General features: G+C 46.1%; 2 protein-coding genes across 2 annotated transcripts; one reads left to right on the plus strand and one right to left on the minus strand.

The window, feature by feature from the left end:
• Positions 1–218: 218 nt before the first annotated feature.
• On the minus strand, positions 219–5,093 carry SMAC4_02795 (uncharacterized protein). Its single transcript, XM_066089843.1, has 3 exons — positions 4,429–5,093; positions 3,534–3,623; positions 219–3,390 (listed from the first exon to the last, which is right to left on the minus strand). The coding sequence occupies exons 1-3, from the start codon at positions 4,490–4,492 to the stop codon at positions 1,598–1,600; spliced, it is 1,947 nt and encodes a 648-aa protein (XP_065945673.1). The 5' UTR covers positions 4,493–5,093; the 3' UTR covers positions 219–1,597.
• A 17,328-nt stretch (positions 5,094–22,421) lies between these two features.
• SMAC4_02796 (uncharacterized protein) lies at positions 22,422–25,376 on the plus strand (the record flags this gene model as incomplete). Its single annotated transcript, XM_003348251.1, has 1 exon — positions 22,422–25,376. The coding sequence occupies one exon, from the start codon at positions 22,422–22,424 to the stop codon at positions 25,374–25,376; it is 2,955 nt and encodes a 984-aa protein (XP_003348299.1).
• Between the last annotated feature and the right edge of the window lie 310 nt (positions 25,377–25,686).

Below are 25,686 nucleotides of genomic sequence, written 5' to 3' on the forward strand. Positions count from 1 at the left end.
ACGACAGACGAAGGCGAGAGGTAGTTAAAAGGTTGGTTGGTAGACCGAATGGTCAAAGTAGTAGATATTTAATGATCATTTGTGATGTTTTATTAGAGCTATATGCCGTCGAACAAGATTTTAAACAATTGTAGCGATGGACTTGGGTTAACTGACTAATCGGCCACGGTTACAGTTCTCAGTTGCAGTGGGAGTAAACAATCAAATTGATCCACGACCTGTTACTCTCAAAACATCGTGGACGGCTACTCGGGCTGATGTACTTGCTAGGGGCCATGGGATTTATAGTGACGGTCCAAGTTCCACTTGAGTGTTACTTGCTTGTTGAGCCTAGCCACTCACCCTGGTAATTCAAACATGGTCAACTACCAGACATGTTCGAAGCAGTTCACGACCAGATATCGAATAGCATACCCGGGGTCGGAAACAGGGATGACGGAAGCATAAGAAACACATAAAGCCACTGAGGCGACCACCACCCTCATCATGTGAGGGTGAGTGGTAGAAGTGAATGGAAAATATACGAGCCAAGTGCCCAAGACGAAATACGATATAAGCTAGCTTGACTGAAGACCTCGACAGAGAAGTTGTGTCACTGTTGATACGACAAAACAAGTGTACATCCGCACCTAATTTGAAAGACATGAAAGGGTAAAAAGACCAAAAACTGACAGGAGGCAGTACATCGATAACAAGAGGCAACGTGACGCGAGAACGTGGAAGTGGTGGGATATAAAACGAGCATTGCCAGAAAGATGATAATCCAATTTGAGAAGAGCGTACCCTAAACCGCTACTTGGTACCAGCGTTATCCTAACAATTCCTTTGCTAACCGAATGCGACCAAGGAAAAATTTGCATTGGGAAAGCAAATAAAGGGGGGTCATAAAAATCCCAACAAGAGATGAAGCGAAGAGAGCCAAGTGCAAAGAAATACAGAATTCCCTCCACCGCGAAAACAGGGTATAACACTCGTAGGTGACCAAGAAACCTTTCCCTTCCATCTTATCTCCTCGAACCAAGCACTGCAGTGCCGAGATCCCTCGTCCAGCAACCCCAGCATACGATATCGCCAGGAATCGTATAGCTGATATAAAAGCCATAATAACCACAAAATTGCCAAACAGCCGAGTATCCGAGTGGGCAAGAAGCATATGTGTACAGCCGATGGGCACCTTCGTAAGTTGTGGGGGAAAGAGAGTAGAGACCCGGAGAGCCGGCTGAGCAAGCACGCCAACAAAAAGAGGTATCATCCGAAAATTAAAGAAAAAAGAAAACCAACAAACATGGAACCAGCCCTCCACCCCCCACAGACTCCTCTATAATCCGATACCGGAAAACCCGAATGCTACAAACCCATTGCACGCCCGCCCAATAGAAGGTACGCTCGCCTCTCCAATAATTCGAATACTGGGGTATCTCTGAAACGTTTGAAACTCGGAAACTATGAAGAAGGATGACCGGGCGGAAGGCGTGTATTTTCAGCAATCGTTTTTCCCTCCTGGGATAAGACAGAAGTGTCAAGTATGGTGCTGTATCAAAAGAACATGTCTGGCCACACCGCACCAACCGCGCACCTAGCAAAGCGCCATCTTCGTCTATTGTGGTTGATTGGACCACCACGTAGCAGTTTGCTGTTGCTGGGTCCAAGGCTGCGAAACCGCCGGGGATGGCGCGCTCTGCTGGTGCATGTATTGGCGCGGAGTTTCAGCAGAGTACATCCCCTGTGAGGGAGCACCATAGCCTTGGTTCATGCTGGGCATGGTCGAGTAAGACATGTTGTTTGGCTGAACCTGGCTTCCTGAACCCGAGTGTCGCAACTGAGGAGCAGGGGATTGCTGAGAATGGGGCTGTTGGGGCTGGGCAGTGTAGGCTGAGTAGCTGTGCTGCGGCGTCTGGGGCGTCGGGGGCCACATCTGTGAATTTGTATAACCGTAGTTCTGACCGGGTTGTGGCATGCTTCCGCTAGGAGCTGACGAAGAGTTTGTTGCCTTCGAGCTGTTCTGAGCTGGAGCTGGAGCCATACCTCTCATTGTACCTTGACTGGCCGAAGCCTGTGCATGGATGGGCTGCGAGTAGGGTGCCGCCGTCATCATCATTTGAGGGCTCTGGTTTGGCACGATGGCAGGTTGCTGTAAACCAGAACTAGGGGCATGAGACGATGCGGCTGGCCGGCTGGTAGGGACAGCAGATGCCTCGGAGCCGACCGGCTGGCCTAGATTCGCGGCAGTGGCTTGATCGTGAGGCCTCCGCCACAAGGTTTGGAGGTATTCACCACGCATCTCACGTTGCTGGTTAACGGCCCGGTTGAACTCGGCTGCATGGTGAGCTTGGGCGTGCAGATCAGACAGAGGTGTAGTCTGAGTCCGGTCCTGGTACGGAGGACCAGTGATCTCCTGTCGCGGGCCAGTCTTCAGAATAGTCGAGTAGTCCCGGCTCCTGGTATCATTGTAATCTGGTCCTAGTGTTATTACGGGCATTCTGGTCGAGGTTGCTGGCGGCGGTCCAATCATACCTGGTTGTACGAGGGGCTGCGGGGCGCCGTAGGGGCCTGGGTTCGTGTTGTAGATGATCTCCCCGTGAGGTCCTCCGAGCATGGAGTTCTGGTTGGCTTCGGCGGCTGCTTCCCGGGCCTTGGTTCCCCCAGGTCTCTTCTCCCCGGCCAGATCAGCCTCGGTGAAGCCTTGTTTCCGTGCCTTTGTTTCCCAGTAATCGTCTCTGACGCGGCGCCCGTTGGTAATAACTCTACTACCAAACTGACGGAACATGCTGCGGGCCGTGACGATGGCAATCTGGCGCGACCTGTACGAGAAAGGCAAGATCTCCTGGTTCACAAGGTCGTCCTTTTCCTCCTGGTTCGCTATGATCTTGTACAGTGACCTGTTCTTGTTGAAGAGCAGGTATGAGTCGCGGTAGCCGAGAACTCGGGCACATTCGGTGGCCAACATGAAAAGCTTATCGCCTCGGTTGGGTACTAAGAACGTTCGGCATCTGTATTCACGATTTCCGGTAAGCTGCCCATTTGGCATAACCTTCTTTTCACCGGCCTCATCAATCTCCCTCGGCAAGTATTCATCTCCGCCAGGGCCAAGCTGGTCGGTTGTGTGGTCGCGAACGGTCGGAAGGGCTTTCAGGGTCGTCTTGGTCGGGGTCGTCTTGGGCGGCGAAGCCTGGAGAGGCGTGGCTGCGGGGGCGGGCGCAGGCGCGGGGGCATACGTGGATTTCTGTGTCGGGAGAGGGAGAGGAGCACTCTGATTCTGTGGTGTCTGTGGTGGAAGTGTCTGCTGGATAGACGGCGCAACGGGGCCCTGGCCAACGGGCTCGGGGACACCCCCAGATGGTCTGCTGGACTTCATCGGTCTTCCTCGCTTTCTAGGCTGCTTATCACCACCTGTTCGGGGCGCAAAACGGTGTCAGCGTGTTCAACGGCAGCACCTCGTAGCACGACTAAACATGTAACAAGGGGAAAGGGGCACACCGAATTGCAGACGAAACAGGTACACAAGATCAGTCAGGATGGAATGCACAACATACCGTCATCACCAGTAGACCCTGGCGGTCCTGAGTATTGATAATCGTCGGGAGAACGCTCCCGTTTGAGAGTCCGTGGTGGCTCGCTCAAGTCTGGTCGGATGCGCACGTCAGTATTTCACATGCAAGGGTATTGTGACAGCATTTCCAGATGAAAGAGAGAGAAAACGAGATTGCAGAGCGACTGGCAAATCTATTGACGCGACGGGGATGAAGTGCCTAGACGCGAGCAGTCCGCGAATCCCAGCGGCGCGGTGGAGGTCCGACTTCCACTTCCATTGCGCCCATGCCCTGGCGCTGGGGAGCGGGGAGGGGGGTGTTGGTGGATGCCGAGCGGGCGGGTTACTTGCGGGGCAATGACCTGATCATGGATTGTCGCAGTCCCCATCCAGGCGGCCCCAGGCCAAGGCAGCGCATCTCTGGGCCCGCAGGAAGCACCTGTAGAATGAAGCCCCAGGCATTCCCCGCATTCCGTGGCCTGGATGCCATCCCATCGCCGCAGTAAAACAAAGATACGGACGGAGGAAGATGACAATGAGATATCGCTGTCGTCAAGGTTCCGTCCGAATTCCGTCGAAAGGGTCCTGTCGGCATCGAAGTCGGGTCGATATTGGACTGAATGAATGAGTGGATCCACCCTTCCCCGGGCCTCGTCCGGGACCAACACCGCCGTCATGGTTCACGCACACGCACCGCTCACGCAGACGCAAACGTAAACGCACCCGTGGCACCCATCACGCAGTCCCGGTCGCAGGGGCAAGGCGCGCACCCCGCAACCTCAAGGGACCAGCGACACGGAGCTACACGGGGGGTAACTGTTCGGGAGATATTCCAAGACCACCAGGGCAGGGCAGGACAGGGCAGACACTAAAGAAAAAAAAAAGTGATGGTGGCATACCTGTGTTGAGCGCAGCGGGATTGATCGTTGCACTATCAACGCCGTTTGGCTGTGCTGCGTACATGAGTGCAGGCGACGTTAACCACGTCAACGGGTCTGCGAAACGACGTGTCTTGATATAGTTGGGTTGGCCGGGGTGGTGGAAGCACTCGCGCACTGGAGGAGGGGTGTGAGGTGTGAGGTGAGCGGGGGAAGGAGGGACCAAGGGGAGGGCCCAAGGGTCACAGCCGAGAGTGAGAGTCTAAAGCTCTGATTTGGATCTGGAATGCACGCGCGCTTGGTGATGCACTGGGTGATGCAGAAAGAGAGTTAGGTTGTGCATATGGGATTTGCAAACTGAAAGACGCACAAGAGTCAAGTAGGTAGCCGGACATGTGAAATGGTTGGTTGGCGCAAGTCAGAGAAACCACGAGCCGACCAGTCGGACGGAACTTGTTGCAGTGATGGCACGGCGAGGGGGGTAGAAGCTGAAGGGGGGACAGGCTGGGGGACAGGCTCCAGATATGATGATAGGTAATGGGGTTCGTTCGCCTGGTCGAATCACGAATGAACAAAAAGGGAACAAGAGGCAAGAGGATAAAAAAAGGTCGGGGGAAAAGATGTACGTAAGTCCGGTAGAGTTCGGTTCGCTCAGTCAGCTTCCATGGAATCTCATGTTTCCGGGTCCCGCCGGGCGCGCCGTCGGGTGTCTCTCGCTTTCAGTTTTCAAAAGAACTTAAAAACTTGTAACTTTCACTTTCATGCTTGGACGGCACGCGGAGTGATTCTTGATGCGATAAACTATGTTAGTTCCCCCGGGGTGTCATCCCATAAAAAAAAAAGAGGCACGAGAGCGTGATCCAGGCCTTGGCTTCAAACATATTGATATCAGTTTTTTTCACTTCCATGTTTCCAAGTGCGGTCGCCATGTCCCTTCCATGATCATTGCTCGCGAAGCAAAATGAAATGCGCAAGCGCACATGGATTTGGGTCCCATCAGGCAAGTGCAGGCGTAGTTTACAAGGTGGGGCCTTGGCATGTGGACCGCCTTCTGCAGGCAGTTGCAGCCCATGTTCCAGGCTACCCCCTGTCAGACTGGCCATCCTGGACACAGAAGTGGAGAGAGTGCGAACATGGGCATGCAAGGGAGGGGGCGTGTACATAGCAGTCGCCAGGCCACTCATGACAAGGCAACGTCGCGATGTGATACGCAGAGCATCCAGTAAAGCTCCGAAAAGCTGCCTGGATGATGTCGTACCAAGGCGGGCAAGGTGAGATCAGGTCAAACTCGGTCTGCTTGGTAATGGGGTACTAAGTCATATGCCCCAGTATCTCATCTTGCTGTTGGCTGTGGCGGTTCAACCGAATGAACGGGCGGGCGCGTGGCGGGACAAAGACGAGTGGAAAGCTGGAACCGAACTGAATCTCTGTTCTTTCACCGCCCAGATTAAAGTTTAACCGACTAAGCTAATCTCGACGTGGTAGCGGTTGCAGTGCCCGTTGGGAAGGGTCCAAGTGCTGGAGGAGGGTGGTTCGGGGCGCGAGGTGTGGTGGATCAAATACCAGTGCCGCGTCAATGGGCGAGATGGACGGCTTGGACGGGTACACTACTGGAGATAACGGTGAGGATGGGCGGGAAGCAGTTCTAGCAGTCTGGAGAAAGCTGGGGTTCATGGGTGATGAAATGCATCTGTACGGTTTCGAGTGACAGCACCAGCAGCAGCAGCAACAACAGCATGGTTCATCAGCCCGGCCGTGTTTTGTCCAGGATTGTCAAGCTCGGTTGGCTCCCACACCATTGCTGCCATTGTCTTGATCCGACCCGAGGTGCCTTTCCTTGGTAGCATACATTGCGCTGTTACAATCTGAATATGTTGATGAGTGCCTTACCAGAGCCTACCTATATGGTTCCATTATGACAATAGACGAGGTGATATCAATGGCGAGCAAGTCGATAGCATCATATTTGTGTTGGTACGGATATCCAAGAGCGGCATCAACTGCTTGTGCCAAGGCGTGAATGGACTGCCATCGCTCCGTGGTCCTTGTGGCCGCTATCGAGTATGACGGCAGGGTGACTGTGCAACCTTCACGTGGAATTGGAGGGTGCGGAACAACCTCCTGGGACGGGAGCTGGGTATGCTGTTGGTGTGGACGTCAACTCTGTGAGACCAAGGGCTTTCTCGGCAAAACTGTCGAATGATGCAAAAGCCCAAACCACCTCCATGCGTCCAAGCTGCAAGGAAGCGGCGGAATTGGCCAAGCTTCAAGGTACACTTTACATCCTGCACCTTTCCCTCGCTGCATCATGACTATAGGCATATATGACTTGTGAAAGACGACATATCATGGCCCTGATTTTCAAAGAAAATGTCTTCAACTGCAAATCGAAATGGTTTCAAGTTCCGTGGAACAAATAGAGAACGAAGAGTATGCCGAATATGGCCGCAAAAATGTCCGCAAGAATCCAGGGAGGGAGCGTCACGCCGTCAGCTCCTGCATCGTTTATAATATCACAGGACATGACATGAATCCTACCCTGGCCTGGAACCCCTCCCCGCTCGTAATGACGAAGTGCTCTAGCCATGACGAGGGGGGTGACCGCATCTGTTGAGAAGAGACATGGGGCAAGAATCCCTACAAGCCACGATGCTGAAAAGACACCCAAGGCTTTACTGTGTAAGCGTACTTGGTTAAAGTCAGACGAAATGTGACTAGGTATTTGTATCTGAGTTTCTGGAATGCAGGATCTGCTGTATAAAAAATTGTAGTCACAAGCACATACTCAAGTGATGCCTACCCGCTACCATAGGTATCTGCCGCTATGAAAATTCCGCTCAACAGCCTCAGAGAAGAGCAATCTATTAAGTCGCAAAGCATTCACTTACTGAGAATGTGAGCCATGACAAGAAAAATTCAGCATTTGGTGATCTCGAGCTTTTGTTTGGGGAAGTCTCGAGGGAATAATGAAGTGAAGTTGTAACTTTCAATGGAAACCAACCTATCAGAGACCCACTCTAACACGCCGAAATCCACATGCGAGGGCAATCCAGGACACTCTTTCCTTCGCACGGTCTCCCACAATGCATGTCAAAAATACCGTACCGGACGTGACACTTTCATCAATGATGTCGCGATTTGACATTTCTAAGTCTAGAGCACACCTTATTCTGGTTTATGCCTTTGATACACCAGGCCCAAATCGCATCTCGGGAAAATTGCCATCCTGGTGATACCAGCCGGTTCATGTCTCAGACGCTTGATGTAACTACCTCTAGAGACCTCTTGGGTGTCGAAGGTGTAAGTGGTTTACACTAATTGATCGCTCTCACCTCGACGTACCAAGCGTTACGGCTTGGTATGTTCAAAGTTCAGCTTTATAGAGCAGCACCCAGACGTCAAACTCTAATCTACACACCCCTCCAGCCTTTGTCGACGTGCAGATTGCGACACAAATGGTTAGCAGGCCGCGCCTCCCTTTCTGATTAGCTCAGTGGGGGCATGTCGCTTTTTTACAATCTTGGCTGTGCCTTCCACTTTGACTTCGAGTTCGGCCTGACAAGCGGAATGTCTCTGATTGTTGAATGCACTGCCGACCTCTTTTGCCTCTCCTTCTCCTCTTTTTAGTAACTGGGGCAGAATAATTTAGATACGAACTCGACAGACGACGGTGTCCTTTTACGCCTCTCTAAACACGAACAGGCAAGTCATGGCGATTGTTCTACTTTACCAGCAATGGAGGAGCTGACCAACCCGGTCCGTAGCTGATTTCTTGCGACCGACTTCCCTGGCGAGTAAACTACGCGTTGCCATTGGTCAAGTCAAGCTCTCGCACAGCGTCCTGCGCGTCAGACAACCAGGGTCGTCTTGACATCCAGCAATCCCGAATGGGTGTGATTGCCGGATGGCTCGAAAGCGGGTATTTGATGCTCACTCCGAACGAGCAACAAAAATCCGACTAGAACCGTAGCCCATGGTTTCTACGCAAGCAAGGCCTCAACTGGGCTTGAATGCGGGATTTGAAACTCAACCGAGTGGGAGACGTCCCGTAAAGCCGTCCGAGACTCGAGCCGACCAGATGAGGTCAGCTCGGAGTGCTCTCCACGATCTGCACTCGCAGGTCAGCCGAACATCTTGAACAATAATATTCTTCAATTCTGGTACGCATTGGCCTAAATTTCATTTCACAGTAGCTTACAATCTTGTCTGTATGACATGCGATATTATAATCTGACTACAGCATGACCCGACGACTATCGGCAAAAGGTTTGGTACTGGGCCCAATGCCGTGCCTATATACCCGCATCTCTTGTTCCAGTTACAACAACCCGAATAAGAACCAACGGGCCCCGGACAGTAGACACAGCAGGTACTTTGCTGCAGATGGAAAATCGATTCCCACGAGCATTCAAATGTTGGGTAGAAAACGCTGGAACCGCCGACGCATGCTCGGGCCATACGAACATGGTACATTGTACCGGATTTCATGTCTCGTTATTTCTTCCATCGACGTGGGCTATCGAGGCGGTACAGCGGTTCCGAATATCGCAAAGAGGCTTCATGACAGTAGCCCGCTTCGCGTGGTGGATACCGTCAATATTTAGTGTACATGACAATTGCCTTTCCACTGCTCACATTGGCACCAATGCTGCAGCCGAGTTCAGAATGTGCGTCTTTTAGTCCCCGTGCATTTTTGCCTGTCCTCCCCGGTCACTAGTTATCTCAGTTTGGATCCGGGCGCCGCCAAGATCACGACGACCAAGTGACTTGCCGTGCATTGGTGCGCGACTTATGGTTTCAAAGATCTCCGGATACTCGCCAAGTTCCCTTGGCGGATGCGCGGTAGAGTGAGTGTCAGTCAAGACAGGGGCATGCTCATAGGTATACTTTCAGTGTATGCCAGGTGCTCAACTCGATGTCGACTAGATCACGATGTATTATAATTAATACGGGTTATTAAAAAGTAATATGATAATAAGCAATTGAATTCCGTAAAGTCTTTTATAGTTTTAATTGAAATACGTAAACGAAGCTTTCTATAAAATTCTAACTAGTTTTTATATTTATTGAGCCTAAAAGCACTGCTGGACGTCATTTTTATATAATTCTTTTCATATATGCTAATATAATAATATGATTTACAAAGTTCCTTTGCTGAGCGCTCTATTTAACTAATTAAACGGCAATTTCATTACTTTTAATTCTTATATTACTAGGAACCTTATTATAATACTAGCTTGTGATGTGGTTGTACTGCACTAGCTGTACATATGCTATGCCAGAGCTGGTGTCATAGCCCAGAGTCATGCACTCACGCACTGGCTACATGTTATACAGTTACGTGCAGTCTCACGTGCACGCGCACGAACTAGCCTGCTAGGCTCTCGCCTATATAGCCAGTCCTCCACGCATACTTCCTTTTCTCTCCTTTGTACAACAACGCATATCTTACTCCATCCTTAACGGTGCTCTCTCGCTCCGTAATAAACCTATTGTATATCTACTAAGTTGTAATGCTACTAAGTTTATTAGAATTTTGAAAAAGCTACTTACGAAGAAGGGGCTAAAATACCGCGGAAACTTTAAATAACGGCTGTATTATCTAAATAAATTATGACTTTAAGTGTGTAATAAAAATTAAATCTACTACAACTTTGAACCTGTATCGGGTACTTTCAACTTCCGTATCGAAGATTTTTGCTTATATAAATTAGTTATAGCTGCAACTAGTCTCTTTAACGCTTTAGAAAATAATGTATCTGAAATGAGTATATTCGCTGAGGTTAATATTATTTTCTACTTCTTTAGAGAGGTAATTTATTGTTCAACTATTCATTTATTGCTATATACAATAATATTAATATAATCTAACTATTCTAAATATTTTATAAAATCTTTAATCGTCTCCTTTTTAAAATAGTAGTTCCTTAGACAGAGCTAGCCGGATAGAGTCTAAGGGAGCTAGTGAAAGGCTCATTCTTCTTTCCATCTTCCTCTCTCCCTTTCTTTTCCCCACTTTCTTATTCTTTTTTTTTTCTCCAGAAAAAAAAAGAGAACAAGAATTTAAATTCCAAAAACTCATCCGTTAGATTTCTTTCAAATCGGAATTCTTGCTCAACGGGAGGCCGGACTAACTTATACCTGAGTAAAAAATATCCGCCGTCATTTTTCAATTATTTCAATCCTTTACTTACCTTTAAGGTTAGGGTTATTGGTAATGGAAAAAACTTTACTATTTTAAAATTTTCCTATTTCTTATCGCTTCCCTTTCTTATCGTTGCCCTTTTTATTGTAGCCTTAGTAATTTAATTTGTCGATTTTTAAATCTTTTTAAATTGCTACGGTCGCATCCACGGTCGTGTCTACGATTGGTTTTCAAAGCTTCTTTTTTATTTTTTTCAACAACCACACGGTCGCTCAGCTCGCAAAAAGTGTCAAAACGACCGCAGAATTAACGCAGTCAATCCAGCAATTTTTGATTTTTGATGCACTAAACGGTTAAGACGTGGTGTTGATTCAAAGAAATAATTGTCAAATTTCCATCCGTACTATTCAAACTATGTGCTAAGTAATGTATATATATATGTTATCTTATCACGCTAGAACTATTTATTTAATCTACCCAATGAATAAGCGGTGCTGCTTCTTTTCTTGGTCTAAGGGAAAAACCCTGTTGTTGAATACTGGATGAAAACCCTCAGCTTCTCCATTTTCAACCGTAATCCTAAATCCGAACTTTCATCCCGTCTCACCATAGGAGCCTGGGAAGCCGTGGTTGCTTCGATGTTTGTTGTTCGTTCTTATCGTTATCTCTGTTTTGTCCTAGTGAACTTCGTTACTTCTGATTGGCTAGTATATTGAGACTCCCCTGCCTCCCCACCTTACGCTTCGGTTGCCTTGAGTATACGCTGGATGATTCTTCTTTGATCCTATCTTCAGGGTTTATGGGTGGAAGAGGAGGGGTCTTACTTGTGGTACTGAATTTCTCCGCTAATTGGCTAGTCGGCTGCCTGTAAAGCGTTATAAGGCTGGGATTTGTTAGTAAGAGAGATAACAATTGGTCAATTGAATTTATTAAGGTTCTAATTCCGAGAACTCTTATTTGTTAGCTTAGTAATACCGCAACTCATATTACTAAGCCCAAGGAAGAGATTTTCTACACGTGCTTGTTAAGATGCATCAGCTCACGTAGTTCCGTATCGCGTAGTTGGGTACAAATGAATAAATAACTAAAGCTAAAGAAGAGAAGAGGAAGAGATTGAGAGCTGAGCTCTAGAGTGCATCCTCACATGGGAAAAGCCCAGATTCTGCCAGTCTCTACCGCTTTTCTTATCTAATCTCATAATATGTGAGAGTTGCGGGATCCATATCGTCACAGTGCCTAGTAATGCGTATCTATGGATAAGCTAAGAACTAGAGTGAGCCCGACATTATCTTTAACGCCTCTTAGGACTAGGAAAGTGGGAAAAATTCCATCCGGTTTTTAAAAAATCGTATGGAAATAAGGAGAGCAGGTATCACGGGTGGACTCGACGTTGGGTATGGGTATGGATATGTGTAGTTGTACGAGGAGAGGAGGAAGGAAGTGGTGTGCCAGCTAAGCCTTATATAGAGAGCATAGCTGAGTACGCACAACGTACGTGGCACGTGGACATGTGCGTACGCCAGTCAGACATGGTCTAACTATGATGACCTGCGTTCGGCAGGCATCACGTGCTGCACCCATCACAGGCTAATCTTGTGATAGTAGGATTTAAACTCACGACCTCTCAGATGACACTGAAGGTAAACCAAGCTCAAATATTCCCAACTGAGCTATCTTCCTTATTTTGAGATAAAATATGGATTTTATTCATAGGATTGCCTTCGAGCTAACTATGAGAATTAATTCCTATATCGGGATTCGATATTTTTAAGAGTAAATCCTTTTTTTAGCAAGTGCGCGCTATAATACTAATTTGTAATTCGGGTTCTAACCTATTTAAAAAGTTAAATACTTACGGATTTTCAATATTAGTAATACGCAATCATATTACAACTTTGAGTATCGAGTAATTTAAAATATTATAATTACCGTTCCCGGTCTTATAATGTTCTTCAATTTTAATATTATATAAAGGTGTAAACAATTATGAGAGAAAGTTAGCTTAAGGAAGTTGTAGTGCAATTCAAATACAATATTTGTTGTGGTGGGGCCTGTCCCACCTCTGCTATTCACTGGCCTTCTTATGTGAGTTCATGAGCTCACACCACTATTATATTTAGCCCTCCACATTTCTTTTCCTTTCTTGTCTCCTGAGCTTAACATAATCAACACACTTCTTGTGCCCACAAGTCCAAGAATATTAAAGCTAAAAAAAGAAAGAGAGGAAAGGTGTAAAGGTGAGCTGGCTGTACGAGGTTAAGTAGGTGTACGCGCTAAGCTCTCTTAGAGCTGAGTAAGGCGTGCCGCGAAGGTGGCGCGCTCTTACGTAACCGTAATTCAACCTCTTAAACGCCTCCTGGGTGACTATAGTCATCCGGGCTATAATAGTAAAAACTATGCTAAATTAATTATTTTATATTACTATATTTATAAACCGATTCTTATTCTTCTGAGCTGTTCCTGCTGTTTTTTATATATCTTGTTCTTGTCGAATAAGTCTCCAGCTGGCTTAATATTTGTAGTTTATAACTGTATAACTTATATACCTTTATTCTTAAGGTATTACTTTACCTAATACTATTAGGAACTATAATTTATATAGCAGTTCTTCTCTTTCTGCCCTTTTCGTAATTCAAGAGTAATCCTAAAACTGAAGCTAAAAGCTTTAAATAGACTACTATATTTCAGAACCCTAGAAACCTTTTTAATCAAAGTACTAATTTGTATAAGATCTCCGACATCAACGTCTATACTCTTAGAAAAGTAATTATTTCAATTCAAACAACGGAAATATACTTATAAGATATTATATCTTTTTAAAGAATCCAACTTTTTTTCAATTTCAAATACTAATTTTAATTAAAATTACTTATAAAGAAAGTTTACTTCGAACTATCAGGCTAGTTGGTCCAAATTCTATTGAAAGTTTTATTAAATCGGAGGAAGAAAATTTAGAACGATTTATTGCAGCCTTATAAAATATTAAGTAAATTTAAAATTGTACGCTTATCAGACTTTGTATCGCCGTAGGATAAGCGTAAATTCTACAACAATAAAAATAGTATTTGATTCAGTAGTTATTAAATGAAGAAAAGAAGGGTTTTTTAAATAGAAAGTAAAAGGTCAGAAAAGAATAATAGAATTGAACTTCAAAATTACTAATAGCGAAACTGTATATATATAACTTAGCTTCCGCCATCTAAAATTAGGCTTCAAAATTATTTCTTTTCTTCAAAAGTTTAACAAAATAGTCGAGGATAAGCTTCGGCTAGTAAAAGGTATTTATAAATTAGAAAACTTTAATTTTGGTAAACTAATCAATGTGATAGCAGCCTTGCAATTGTGCCTCTCGACTACCATCACAACTATATAAGACCACTTGAGCGACCGAATTGCCAGCTTTGGTTACTTGTATCCTTTTGGAATATAGCTCAATAATGTAGTGGTCCGCCTGCGCTATGACAATTAACAAATAATTAAATAGCTATAAAAAATTAACATTAGCGTTTATTAGAGCTCTAAGCCCAGGGGAAAGAGGATATAGCTGTAGAAGTCGACTTTTCGGGTAAACGAATAAAGTATTTAGAGAGTTTAAAAAGAGGGTTAATAATATATCACTAGGCTACTGGGTGTACATAGCAGTAAGGGTAGAATAGAGTTTAAGATTGTTGATAAGGGGGAAAGGAGAGCTTGTAGACTTTAAGGTCTGCAGGCATACCTAAGTATTAGAAAGATAGGTGGCCTGTGCAAGGTCGGCACTAGAGAGCATGCCTCAGCCTAAAAGGCTTAGCCAGGCCTATAGGCCGGGCACTATATCTTTAGGCGCTAGACCCCTTACATAGTTATTCTACCGAGCTTAACTATTTAGCCTAATATATTATAAAATATTACTAACTAAAAAATAAACTGCATTCTTACCAAATCAAGAGCTCCATGCAAACTCTTTACCAACGCCATTAAAATCTATACTTGTATTAAATACGTTGAAGATAATAACGCTCCAATTGATAAATACTACCCTAAAATAAAGAAAGAGATTATCACGCAATTTAATACGGATTGCACCAACTTTAGCTACGACAAATATTCCAGCAATATCGAAGCACTTTGCCAAAGCATTAACGAATAAATTACTAAATTTTTCGAAAATAATATTAAGTTTACCATTAATAACCTTAGTAAGATACGTACGTTTGCGCAAACCAACCTTTACTATTATCTAAAAAAGAAGCTAGAAAATGCGCTTATTAAATTTAATAATAATGATCTAGTATTGTGACAACACAATTTTGGGCATAGGCAGAGCTGGGCTAAAAGAAGTCAATGTGAATAAAAATCAATAAAGCTAAAGAATAGAAAAGAGGAGGTGGCCGAAGGCCGGCGAACGAGGTGCGCCTCAAAATAGGGTACGTGAGTTCTGCCGAGCCTGACCGCCCAAAAGCCGCCTTAGATGCAGCTAGCCACAACACCAGTGCCATGACAGGTATTCGCTGCCCTCATTCTTATTCGCGCTAAACTATTCGCCCTACAGTACTACAATTACAAAACTAGCATTGATAAGTAAATTAAAAGTATACTAATTCGTATAAGATATTTACATTGCATTTAATTCGCCAAATATCCTTCCAATTAGGATAGAAATATTGTTACGTATAACGTCTCTTTCAATAGTCGTAATCCTCTTTCACGCATTGTATCCAAAATATAGAATAAATTGAATATTATTAAAGAAAGGTATAGCTATACTATAAAGGATCTACACAATAAAGTTCTCAAATTGCACTTGAAATCAAAAAATACAAAAAAAGATTTGGCGCCACTTCGTTAAGTTTCTACTCTCCGCGCTAATACAATACGTAAATTCACCATTAGCACTTCTATTCAATATAAATCTATATTCAATTCTATTCGCTTTAACGTTGGTATTACTCTTCTACGCTATTTCTTACTATTCAATAAACGTTTTCAATACACTTACTCTTCCCTACTTCAAAATTGGATAAACTTCAACGATTTTCCTTCTAGCGGTCGTAAATACATTCATTATGACTATAAAATTAATTTAGTTAACGAGAATAATACTAATTTTATCGAAGAGAGTGAAACTACAATATATATGCATTACGTTTAATACTGATATTAATAATAATTGGAAATTTGTATACAAATGCGTATTTTAAAAGTTTTAATTAGGATAATTAGATATTAAGTCACAAATTTGTAAAATATACAAGACTCGTATATTAACGGTAATGATTTATATAAATATATATATATATATATATATAATTATTCATAAATAGTAAACCACATTTTTCTTTATGAATTAAATAAATTAGAAGTATTAAGTAATAATATAAATCATATTTCTATTCAAGAAATTGGAAAGCTATATTAATAAGTTTTCTTTTATGGAGAGATTGGCGGATATTTAAATTTGCATTGTTAATGTTATTGGTACTAAAACATAATTTGTTATTGATATATATTTCAAATATAGTTGAATTTTTAAAATCAAATTACATAGGAGAAGTAGAAGTAATCCTAAAGCTTTTAAGCCTCAAAACCATAAATAAAAAGAAACTTAATTCTATTTCGCTACTTCTTTTTTTTCCGGCCTTCTTTGACTTAAAATTATTATTATTAGTAATATACTACTTATATCAGCCGGGTTAACGGATTTTACCGAGAACCTACTCCAATAAAATAATATACTTGCCATTTCTTTACCAATTTTACTTAATAATCTTCGTAAAAGTAGTTTACGAGGCTAAAATAGTTAATATACTACTGAGGTTATTTATGGTAAGCTAAATACTTTTTACGATTTATATTTACTCTACAATACTAAGAGTTACGATAATTTATATAAACTCTCTAGTAAATATAATTATACTTCCTATACTATCCAAAGTAAATTAGATACTAGAAGAATTCTACAACTTTTCTTATTAATAAAAAAACCTTTAAAATTAAATAATTAGAAAAATAATTGGACGTTTTCAAAAATAATTAATTAAATACCCAAAAACCCTTTTCAAAGTCAAGTTGTAGGAAACGCGGATGTAAATTCTCCGCGCGCCTATTTAATATTAAATTTCTTATAAACTATTTTCGGAAATAGGAATATAAACATTATCAGTATTGCAGAAGCGTATAACGATTTTAGGAACTATATATATTAGTTATACTTTAACTAATTCCATTATAATATTAAAACGATAAATAATTTCGAAAACGCTTTTAAATACGTTATTTTTTATTTTAATATTGCGAATAAAGAGAGTATAGTTAATACGGATACGCTAATAGCTAGTTAAATTGGACGAAAATAATTTGAAGTACTCCGTAATTTAAAGCCGGATAGTATACGGTTTAATCTCTTTATATAGGAATCAAAGGTCTATATAAACAAAAATCTAATCATAAATAATATGCAGCTTTGATATAACCTTTTTGATATTCTTCTTACATATAAAAATATTGATACTCTTAATCAGAATATCCTTACCAACAATATTAATAAAAGTTTTCAATTTTAGCTTCTTAATTCAGTTCAGTAATAGCTTGAAAGGCGGCCGTGGCGGTGGTAGTAATGGCAGCGGTAGTAGCGGCGGCAGCAATATCTTTAATTGTAAATTGGACAAGGAGAATAAAATTGTCTAGGGTAAGCGGAGCTAAATACAAAGTAAGCGGAGCTAAATACAAAGTAAGCGGAGCTAAATATAAAGTAATTAAAATAGGGAAATAGAAAGTAAATTATAAGTTTACAAAAAAAGGAGTAAATAATGAAGTAAAAAAACCTTTTTACCAAATAACGTTAACAAAGAACTAGAATACACATTCGGCTTAAAACTAGTAAGTAAGCGGCTAAGTAATAAAATTCGTTATAAAAACTATAATGACTTCCGTAAAAGAAATAAAAAATATTAATATCTATTATAATAAAATTAGTAAACTTTCTTCTAGTTTTTAAAAACTTTCAAATAGTAATTTTAGTGCTATTAAATGCAATTAAAAAATTTAAGCAATCTTCTTCAACCCTTATACTCTTAGAGAGCTAGAATTGCAACGTTTAAGAATCGTACGCGGATTGTATCTACTCGCTAAAAAGTTAAAGAGGTTCTTATAAAGAACTAAAGAGGTTTTTGGCTATATTAACGTTGTTTGTTAGCATCTTTCAATACTTTCGCTGCTGAGTCGATCGACCGGAAAACCGGCGATTTTGGGAGTATTCAAGTTTTTGCGAGTGTTCCAGCGGAAGTACTAATACTTGGCGCCAAAACTGTAGGTTGTAGGAGGAAAGATGTTTCCACACCCTCGCATGAAGGGCAAGCACATCCTTGGAGAAAGTAGGGGATTGATGAGCTGCCGAGATACCTACATGCGATGAACTGTTTCACATCACAAGGGTCGGCTGCCTGGCTGCCTAGGCACGATATCGCTCCATCCGGAGGAAAAACCTGAAAAGGTTGACTCATTCCTGCAAGGCAAGTCAGAACTCGAGGTAACGGCAGCACAGCTATTCTGGTCATCTGCCCCGTTTCTCGCTGCTAAGTTGGCTTTTCCTTGTTCACGAAGCATATGAACACTAGAATCGGCCGGTCAACCTGCATATTGAAAGTTTCATCACAGTCGTTGGTATGCGATCCGGTAGAGCCGAGTCGACGATGAATAACGTTCCATGAACACCGGGAAATTCCCATCTCATTCGAAACGGTCTAGAGCCCAGGGCGGAAGATTGGAAAAACGATGGTGTGGGAGAAGCGGCGCGAGGCCTCGTTGAGGGGTGGCCTTGGGAGCTCAACCCTTGACTTGTGATGGAGGTGAGGGGCCGAGCAGATGGTCGAAGCCAGGAAACCGTGGAGCTAGGGAGCCAGGTGGTGTGGTGATGCATTGCAGGTGGAGCGGCAAGGATGAAGGCGATTACAGTCATGTCCCCTGCTCTAGCAACCCCAAAAATCTGGCCCAAAGGGTTGCAATTATAGGGGGTGTTGCTGTAAGTGGTATCGTGCACAGACCACACCTTCTCTGAGCCGCCTAAAAAAATGCACTAAAAGTGGCTCGCCAAGCAAAATCTGCCCTCTAACATCCCCGCGTTTTGCATTTCACCATACAAATTTGGAGCAACCCCCTAGATCTGCTGTTGCTAGTTGCTGAATTGCGCTTTTCCATAGTAAAAAGACGAATTTCCTTCGAGGTGTTGCTACAACAGGGGATGTTGCTCGTAATGAGGGTTGTTCGAACAGGGGACCTGACTGTAGCTGCAGTTGGACTTGGCATCACTCAGGCAGATGCTGATTGGTATGTTGTCTGCAACAGCGGCAAACAGCTGACGCAGACTGCAACCTGCAAATCACGAACCCCATGAGATTCAGTTGACGACACCCCGTCCACAACCCACACTCCCACTGCAGCGACCTCCACCACCACGGCGTGGCAGCCGGGGTTGTCAACCCCAGCTCTCCATGCGGACTCCAACCCTCGGAACCTTGAAGTGGACGTCCCTTGTGAGCGAGTGTTCTGATTGTGGGACCTCTGGGTTCCCTTTATCCCGCGTGGCCCGCGTGGGTAAACTTCATCCAGGTATCCTCATCCGAGATAGCAGAACACAAGCTGACATGTGGTAGTCAGGTCATCAAGAGGCTGATGCGGAGGCCAGTGCCAAATATCTCATCTTCGGAAAGAAATCAATAACTTTGGGTGCATGTCAGCATCAGCGCTCAAATCTGCCATATGCTCCAGAAAGCAGATGCCAATGTCATACAGAAAGATGTGAGCGGAAACTCTGCATGTGAGAGAATACAACGGTAAGCGAGAAAGGCTGGTAACGTTGCCCTGTCATAAAATCAATTTTTCTTCCATCCTCACTATACGTACGCTAGGTACTCGTCAGGGCTTGCAACAGTCTATCTAGGATGCCATCGCCTACTTTCAACGGCCAAAGCAACTTATCGAAGAACCTTGGAGGAACATATAACTTGATACCTGAAGGTTTCCCTCGAGTATCCCGCCACATAACAGAAACTTAAGTCCAGTATCCGAAGGCATACATACGCCATCTATTTTATGGTATCGAGAAGTAAGCAGCCCAACTGGATTTGGAAGTACACACGGTAGGTATTCGATAAATTCCAGGACCCTAGCATCAGCGGTCATAAGCCTGCACCCTCTTCTCATGATGGTGCGTCTACACTACATATGCAACTCTTGTGCATATTTTGGCTGCATGTCCCAACATCCCTCGCTGATCCAGTGGCTCGTCGCCCAACATCGGAAAGGAATCATTGGAACGGCACCGCACGGCACAATGGATCTAACATTTGACTCTTCGTTTCTTTTGCTCTCCCGCACTTCTGGAAAATCAAGCCTTGCTCGCTTCTTCCCCCAGTCATCCCTTATAGCTACCCCATCTTCCAAACTGGTACCGCGAGCTGTTAGTTGCGGTTGCCGCGATACCCTCATAAAAAGCAGGGTGGAGTTGAGCAGATCTAGGCCAAGATGCTGTACCAGTGTAGTGTACCTACGTTAACCATCTTATGAGCATCTGTCCGGATACCACTGTACTGAATTGGGGTAAGATTTGCGCGAGTGATGGACCGGTTCTATCACACACTTCCATGATGTTAAGCTTCTGTCGGCATCATATCCTATCATGATCTCGTCTTTGCTATTTTTGGCATTTTCAAGGCAAAGAAGCAACCTCAACGTTCGCCTGACGGACCCAAAATCGTCTCCCCTACTGTGTCTTTTTCTCCGATGGTCCTGGCCAGACCAAAATGACCTTGGCTATACTTTGCATGACCAAAGTTGGTTGTAACAACGAGCACTAGTCTAATCTCCTAGACGGAAAAAATGACGAACGAACCGACAAGCCAAGAAAACCTTGGAAGTGTACGCCTCTTGCATCGAGATATCTCAGACTAGACAAGCCTTCCATTACTATTCCCATGGGTGGAATGCAAGAATCAAAGGGATATCGTGAAGCCTGCGGTACCACGAAGCACAGACTGCCTGCTAGTCCACCAGTGCGGTTCGGTCTTAAAAGGATGTTAGTAAATGGGTTACACCCGACTTGACCGACCTAGCGACCCCCTTCCGCTCCCCCCTCCATCTCAACAACCCCTCCCTAGCTACTTCATAGGCGAGACCAGTGCAGCACATCTTGGTGCACACACCTTCAAGCCTCTACGTACCATTTCCACTAACATTTTCGTCACATCCTGACAATCTTAGAATGCCCCAAGTCCATGTCTCAAGTCTTCCTGGAAGCGAGGGAGTTCCGCAGGCACCGCACGTCTTTGGGTTGTGATGCATCCCATCCCCTAGTCACAATCTGGAAAAAACGGCCGGTTGAAAGGGCGAGTGCAGATCATATGATCCAGGGTCGATTTTGTTAATTTGAACTGCGCAGAAATCAAGCCAAACGGCCTACCTATGGTGACCGATTCCCCAAAACTTCTCTTACAAAAAGCTGTAAAGTGTCCGAGCGGATCGGTAAGAAGAATTCAACGCAGATAGATCAAAGGGCCGACGTTACGGGGTCAAGGGGCCCACCACCACCACCTGCCTCGCTCATATCAGACCGATGTGCTGGTCGTGTAACACGAAATACATACCGAGCAAGCACATGCAGATGATATTGGCAGTTTGTCGGAGTTCTACTGTATATAAGATGTGTGACATGATGGGGGCATGCATGACCGGCTCAGCAGGTCTTGTGGATGGATGGGTGGGCGGATGGATGACGAGCTCGATAACGGCTCTACACTATGGGGCTGATATGATGGAATGCTGCTTCTTGATATCGATTCACCTTGGTGCGACCATATTGTCAGTCAAGACCGAGGAGACAACCGGGGAAAGAAGAGCAGAACGGGCAAGTGGAGGTCAATCCCGTCCTGCCTGCCACTCATGGCCTCTCAAAGTCGGAGATGTCTGAACGGACACGGGTAGCTGAGCTGAGTAGGTCTATAGAAGATAAAGTCACAGTTTTCATGCTGGATAACACTCTCCTCAATCTATCATTGACGGATTGCCCGATAGGATCAAGCATACCGCATTACAGCCAGATCTGATCTGATCTGATCTGAAAAGGCCAAGAGACTCTGCGTTCACAACATTCACACGGTAAGCCCGATAGATTATGTGCAACATGTGTCTCTTGCGGTATAAGCCATCTATTTCTAGGCTTGGAGGGCGTGTCGGTCAGGGCGATTTCATATCCCCATGTCTCCACGTTTCTCTACACTTACGGGTGCGTGCTTGCTGGGGGCCGCTACCTATGTGGGTGCAGGTATAAGGTGCCCAAGTCTGAAGTTCGAGATGTACAGCTCAAGAGAGAGAGTGTGGTGTCTGGAGTACCTAACCGGGTCGGCTTTTAGGTGCCCTGTACCCTACCTGTATGTACGCTGTAGAGCTGTAGGGAAGTGAGGTGTGTGTGAGTGGGCCGGTAGCCGGCCACCGAGATGAGATGATTGATGGTGATGGGATGGCGGAGAGAGACGAGCGGCGGGAGCGTCCGCCGTTGTCACTTGTTGGGGAGTGCACATGTCGCCCTGTATTTTTGGTATGTAATGTGGATGTCTTGGTGTGTAACTTGGAGCAGCCGAGCAGGTCCCAGTGGAGCGGCTGTGAGGCGCGTCTAAGTCAAGCGCAGATCGGCCGCTGATTGGCCGGACAGGCGCCCCCACCTTTACCTAAGTCCTGGTTCAATAGTGCAGGGCAACCACTTTCCATCGTCCATGCGGCGGCAGTGGCAGCCATCGCCAAAAATTCCATCTCCAAATCAACAAACAACGAAACTTTTCTTGCGCCCTCTTGCAGTACCGCCCCGGCCGCCTTCGACCCGACGGCAACAACTGCAACCATGGCCAGCTTAAAGAGATCCTTCGAGTCCGACCCGTTCGCCCAGAACATTTCGAGCAAGGTCTACGTGCGCTCGACCAAGAGTGGCAAGGTGCAGAAGATTGTGCGCGAGGTCTACCTCCGTCAAGATATCCCCTGCTCGTCCAAGCTCTGCAATTCCTGCCTCAAGATCGCACCCAGAGATGCCGCCAACCGGCCGATTCCCTTCGTCCTCTCCGAAAAACCCGCCGGCACCAGCGTCTTCACACAAGGCCACTACATCGTCCCCGACACCAATGCCTTCCTCAGCGCCATGGACCTGTTCGAGCAGAGCTCCGCCTTCTACGATGTCGTAGTCCTACAGGTTGTTCTCGAGGAAGTCCGCGCCCGCTCGCTGCCGCTGTACAACCGACTCATTAGCTTGACCAAGAGCGAAGACAAGCGATTCTACGTCTTTTTCAACGAGTTCCGCCTTGAGACCTACGTCACCCGCGAAGAGGGCGAGTCCGTCAACGATCGCAACGACCGCGCCGTGCGCAAAGCCGTTAAGTGGTATAACGAACATCTCTCCAAGACATCCAAGAAGGCACCCGCCGTGGTTATGCTGAGTAATGATCGCGACAATCTGCGGAAGGCCAAGGAGGACGACATCCCGGCCTACTCTCTGGCGGACTATGTCAGACAGCTCAAGGATGGCGATCAGCTTCTGGACATGATCCCCGAAGTGGAGGAGCGTGATGCTCTTATCGAAAAGAAACCCGGACAGTTCCTTTACCCCGAATACTACACACTGTCCAAGATGAACACGGGCGTCAAGAATGGCTTGTTGCACCAGGGCATCTTCAACGTCTCGCCTTACAACTACCTGGAAGGCTCCATCAGAGTCCCTGCGTTCCCCAAGGCGCTACTAATACTGGGCAGAGAAAACATCAACCGCGCTGTTGACGGTGACTTGGTTGTGGTGGAAGTTCTGCCAAAGGACCAGTGGAAGGAACCCTCAACCAAGGTCATTGAGGAGGAGACTGTCACAAAGAACGAGAACCCAGACACAGAAGAGGGATCGGACCTGATCTCAGAAAAGGAGCGCAAGGCGCTGCAAGAAGAGGCGAAGCGGACGTTGGCCAAGACCACCGAAGGCCATGCTCTGCCAACCGCAAAGGTTGTTGGTATAATCAAGCGGAACTGGCGTCAGTATGTCGGCCATATCGACCAGTCTTCAGTCAGTTCGTCAGGGCAAGGGCGGAAGCAAGACAGTGTTTTTGTTATCCCGATGGACAAGAAGATTCCCAAGATCCGTCTACGCACCAGGCAGGTCGCCGAGCTCCTTGGAAAGAGGATTCTCGTCACGATCGATGCTTGGGACAGGACATCTCGCCACCCGACCGGTCACTTTGTCCGGTCTCTTGGTGAGCTCGAGACGAAGGCTGCTGAGACAGAGGCTTTGTTGCTTGAGTACGATGTTCAGTATAGGCCCTTCCCCAAGACTGTCCTTGACTGTCTCCCCAAGGAGGGTCACGATTGGAAGGTGCCCGCAAGTATGGACGACCCAGGATGGAGAGACAGACAGGACCTCCGGGACCTTCTTATCTGCAGTATCGATCCTATCGGTTGTCAGGATATTGACGATGCGCTCCACGCTCGCGCTCTTCCTAACGGCAATTTCGAGGTTGGTGTGCACATTGCTGATGTGTCCCACTTCGTGAAGCCCAACAATGCCATGGATACCGAAGCCAGCATTCGTGGCACAACTGTCTACCTGGTCGATAAGCGTATTGACATGTTGCCTATGCTGTTGGGTACTGATCTCTGCTCGCTCAAGCCCTACGTCGAGCGTTACGCTTTCTCCGTCATCTGGGAGATGAACTCCAACGCCGACATTGTCGGCTCGAGGTTCACCAAGTCGGTCATCAAGTCTCGTGAGGCCTTCAGCTACGAGCAAGCACAGCTCCGCATCGACGACGCTTCGCAACAAGACGAGCTTACCAACAGCATCCGGACGCTACTTGAGCTCTCCAAGAAGCTGAAGCAGAAGAGGTTGGACGCCGGTGCTCTCAGTCTCTCGTCCCCCGAGATCAAGGTCCACATGGAGTCCGAGACTTCCGATCCCATTGACGTCAAGACCAAGGAGCACCTGCCCACCATGTCTCTCGTCGAAGAGTTCATGCTTCTCGCCAACACCAGCGTGGCCGCCAAGATCTACGAGGCCTTCCCGCAAACCGCCATCCTCCGTCGCCACGCGGCCCCGCCCAAGACCAACTTCGACGAGCTCGCCAACCAGCTGCGCGTCAAGAAGGGTCTCGACCTCTCCGTCGAGTCCTCGCGCGCCCTCGCCGACAGCCTCGACCTCTGCGTCGACCCCAAGGAGCCTTTCTTCAACACGCTCATCCGCATCATGGCCACGCGCTGCATGATGTCCGCCGAGTACTTTTGCTCCGGCACGCAATCCTACCCCGAGTTCCGCCATTATGGTCTCGCGTCCGAGATCTACACCCATTTCACCTCGCCCATCCGCCGCTACGCCGATCTGATGGCCCATCGCCAGCTCGCCGCCGCCATTGAGTACGAGGCCGTCCACCCGGCCGTCCGCTCGCGCGGCCGCCTCGAGGCTGTGTGCAAGAACATCAACGTGCGCCACCGCAACGCGCAGCTGGCCGGCCGCGCATCCATCGCTTACTACGTCGGTCAGGCTCTGCGCGGTAAAGCCACGGAGGAGGACGGCTTCGTCATGAAGATCTTCAGCAACGGCTTTGTGGTGCTGGTGCCGAGGTTCGGCATCGAGAGCTTGATTCGCCTGCGCGACCTGGCGGAGCCGGAGCCGGCGGCGACGTACGACGCTGAGACGTACACGCTTACGACGTCGGGGAGCAGGGAGGTCAAGGTGGAGCTGTTCCAGAAGGTTAGGGTCAGGGTGACGGATCAGAAGGATGAGACGACGGGGAAGAGGGGCGTCAAGATGGAGCTTGTTAGTACTTATTAGTAGTAGGATGATGGAAAAAAGTTTGAGTAGAGTAGAGTAGGTCGGGTACTATTTGGGAATACCCGTGATGATGGAATTTTGTAAAGCAATAGATGGTTTTGATGATTTCAATTCTCGACACATTCGCGATATCACTGCGGCTTGTGGTTATACAAGTACATTGTTATTGCCTTGTGAGCTAGCTACCGAACAACATGTTTGACTTAGCGGTGACTCGGGAGGAAGCCAGATGCATCCATCTTTCAGGATGTTTAGCAAAAGTAGATTGACTAGCAAGTCACGGCCTCAAGTCTTTTTGTTAGAAAAGGTA

This window comes from Sordaria macrospora, chromosome 1 (genome assembly GCF_033870435.1).
Source record: "Sordaria macrospora chromosome 1, complete sequence".
In the NCBI taxonomy this organism is placed as follows: domain Eukaryota; kingdom Fungi; phylum Ascomycota; class Sordariomycetes; order Sordariales; family Sordariaceae; genus Sordaria; species Sordaria macrospora.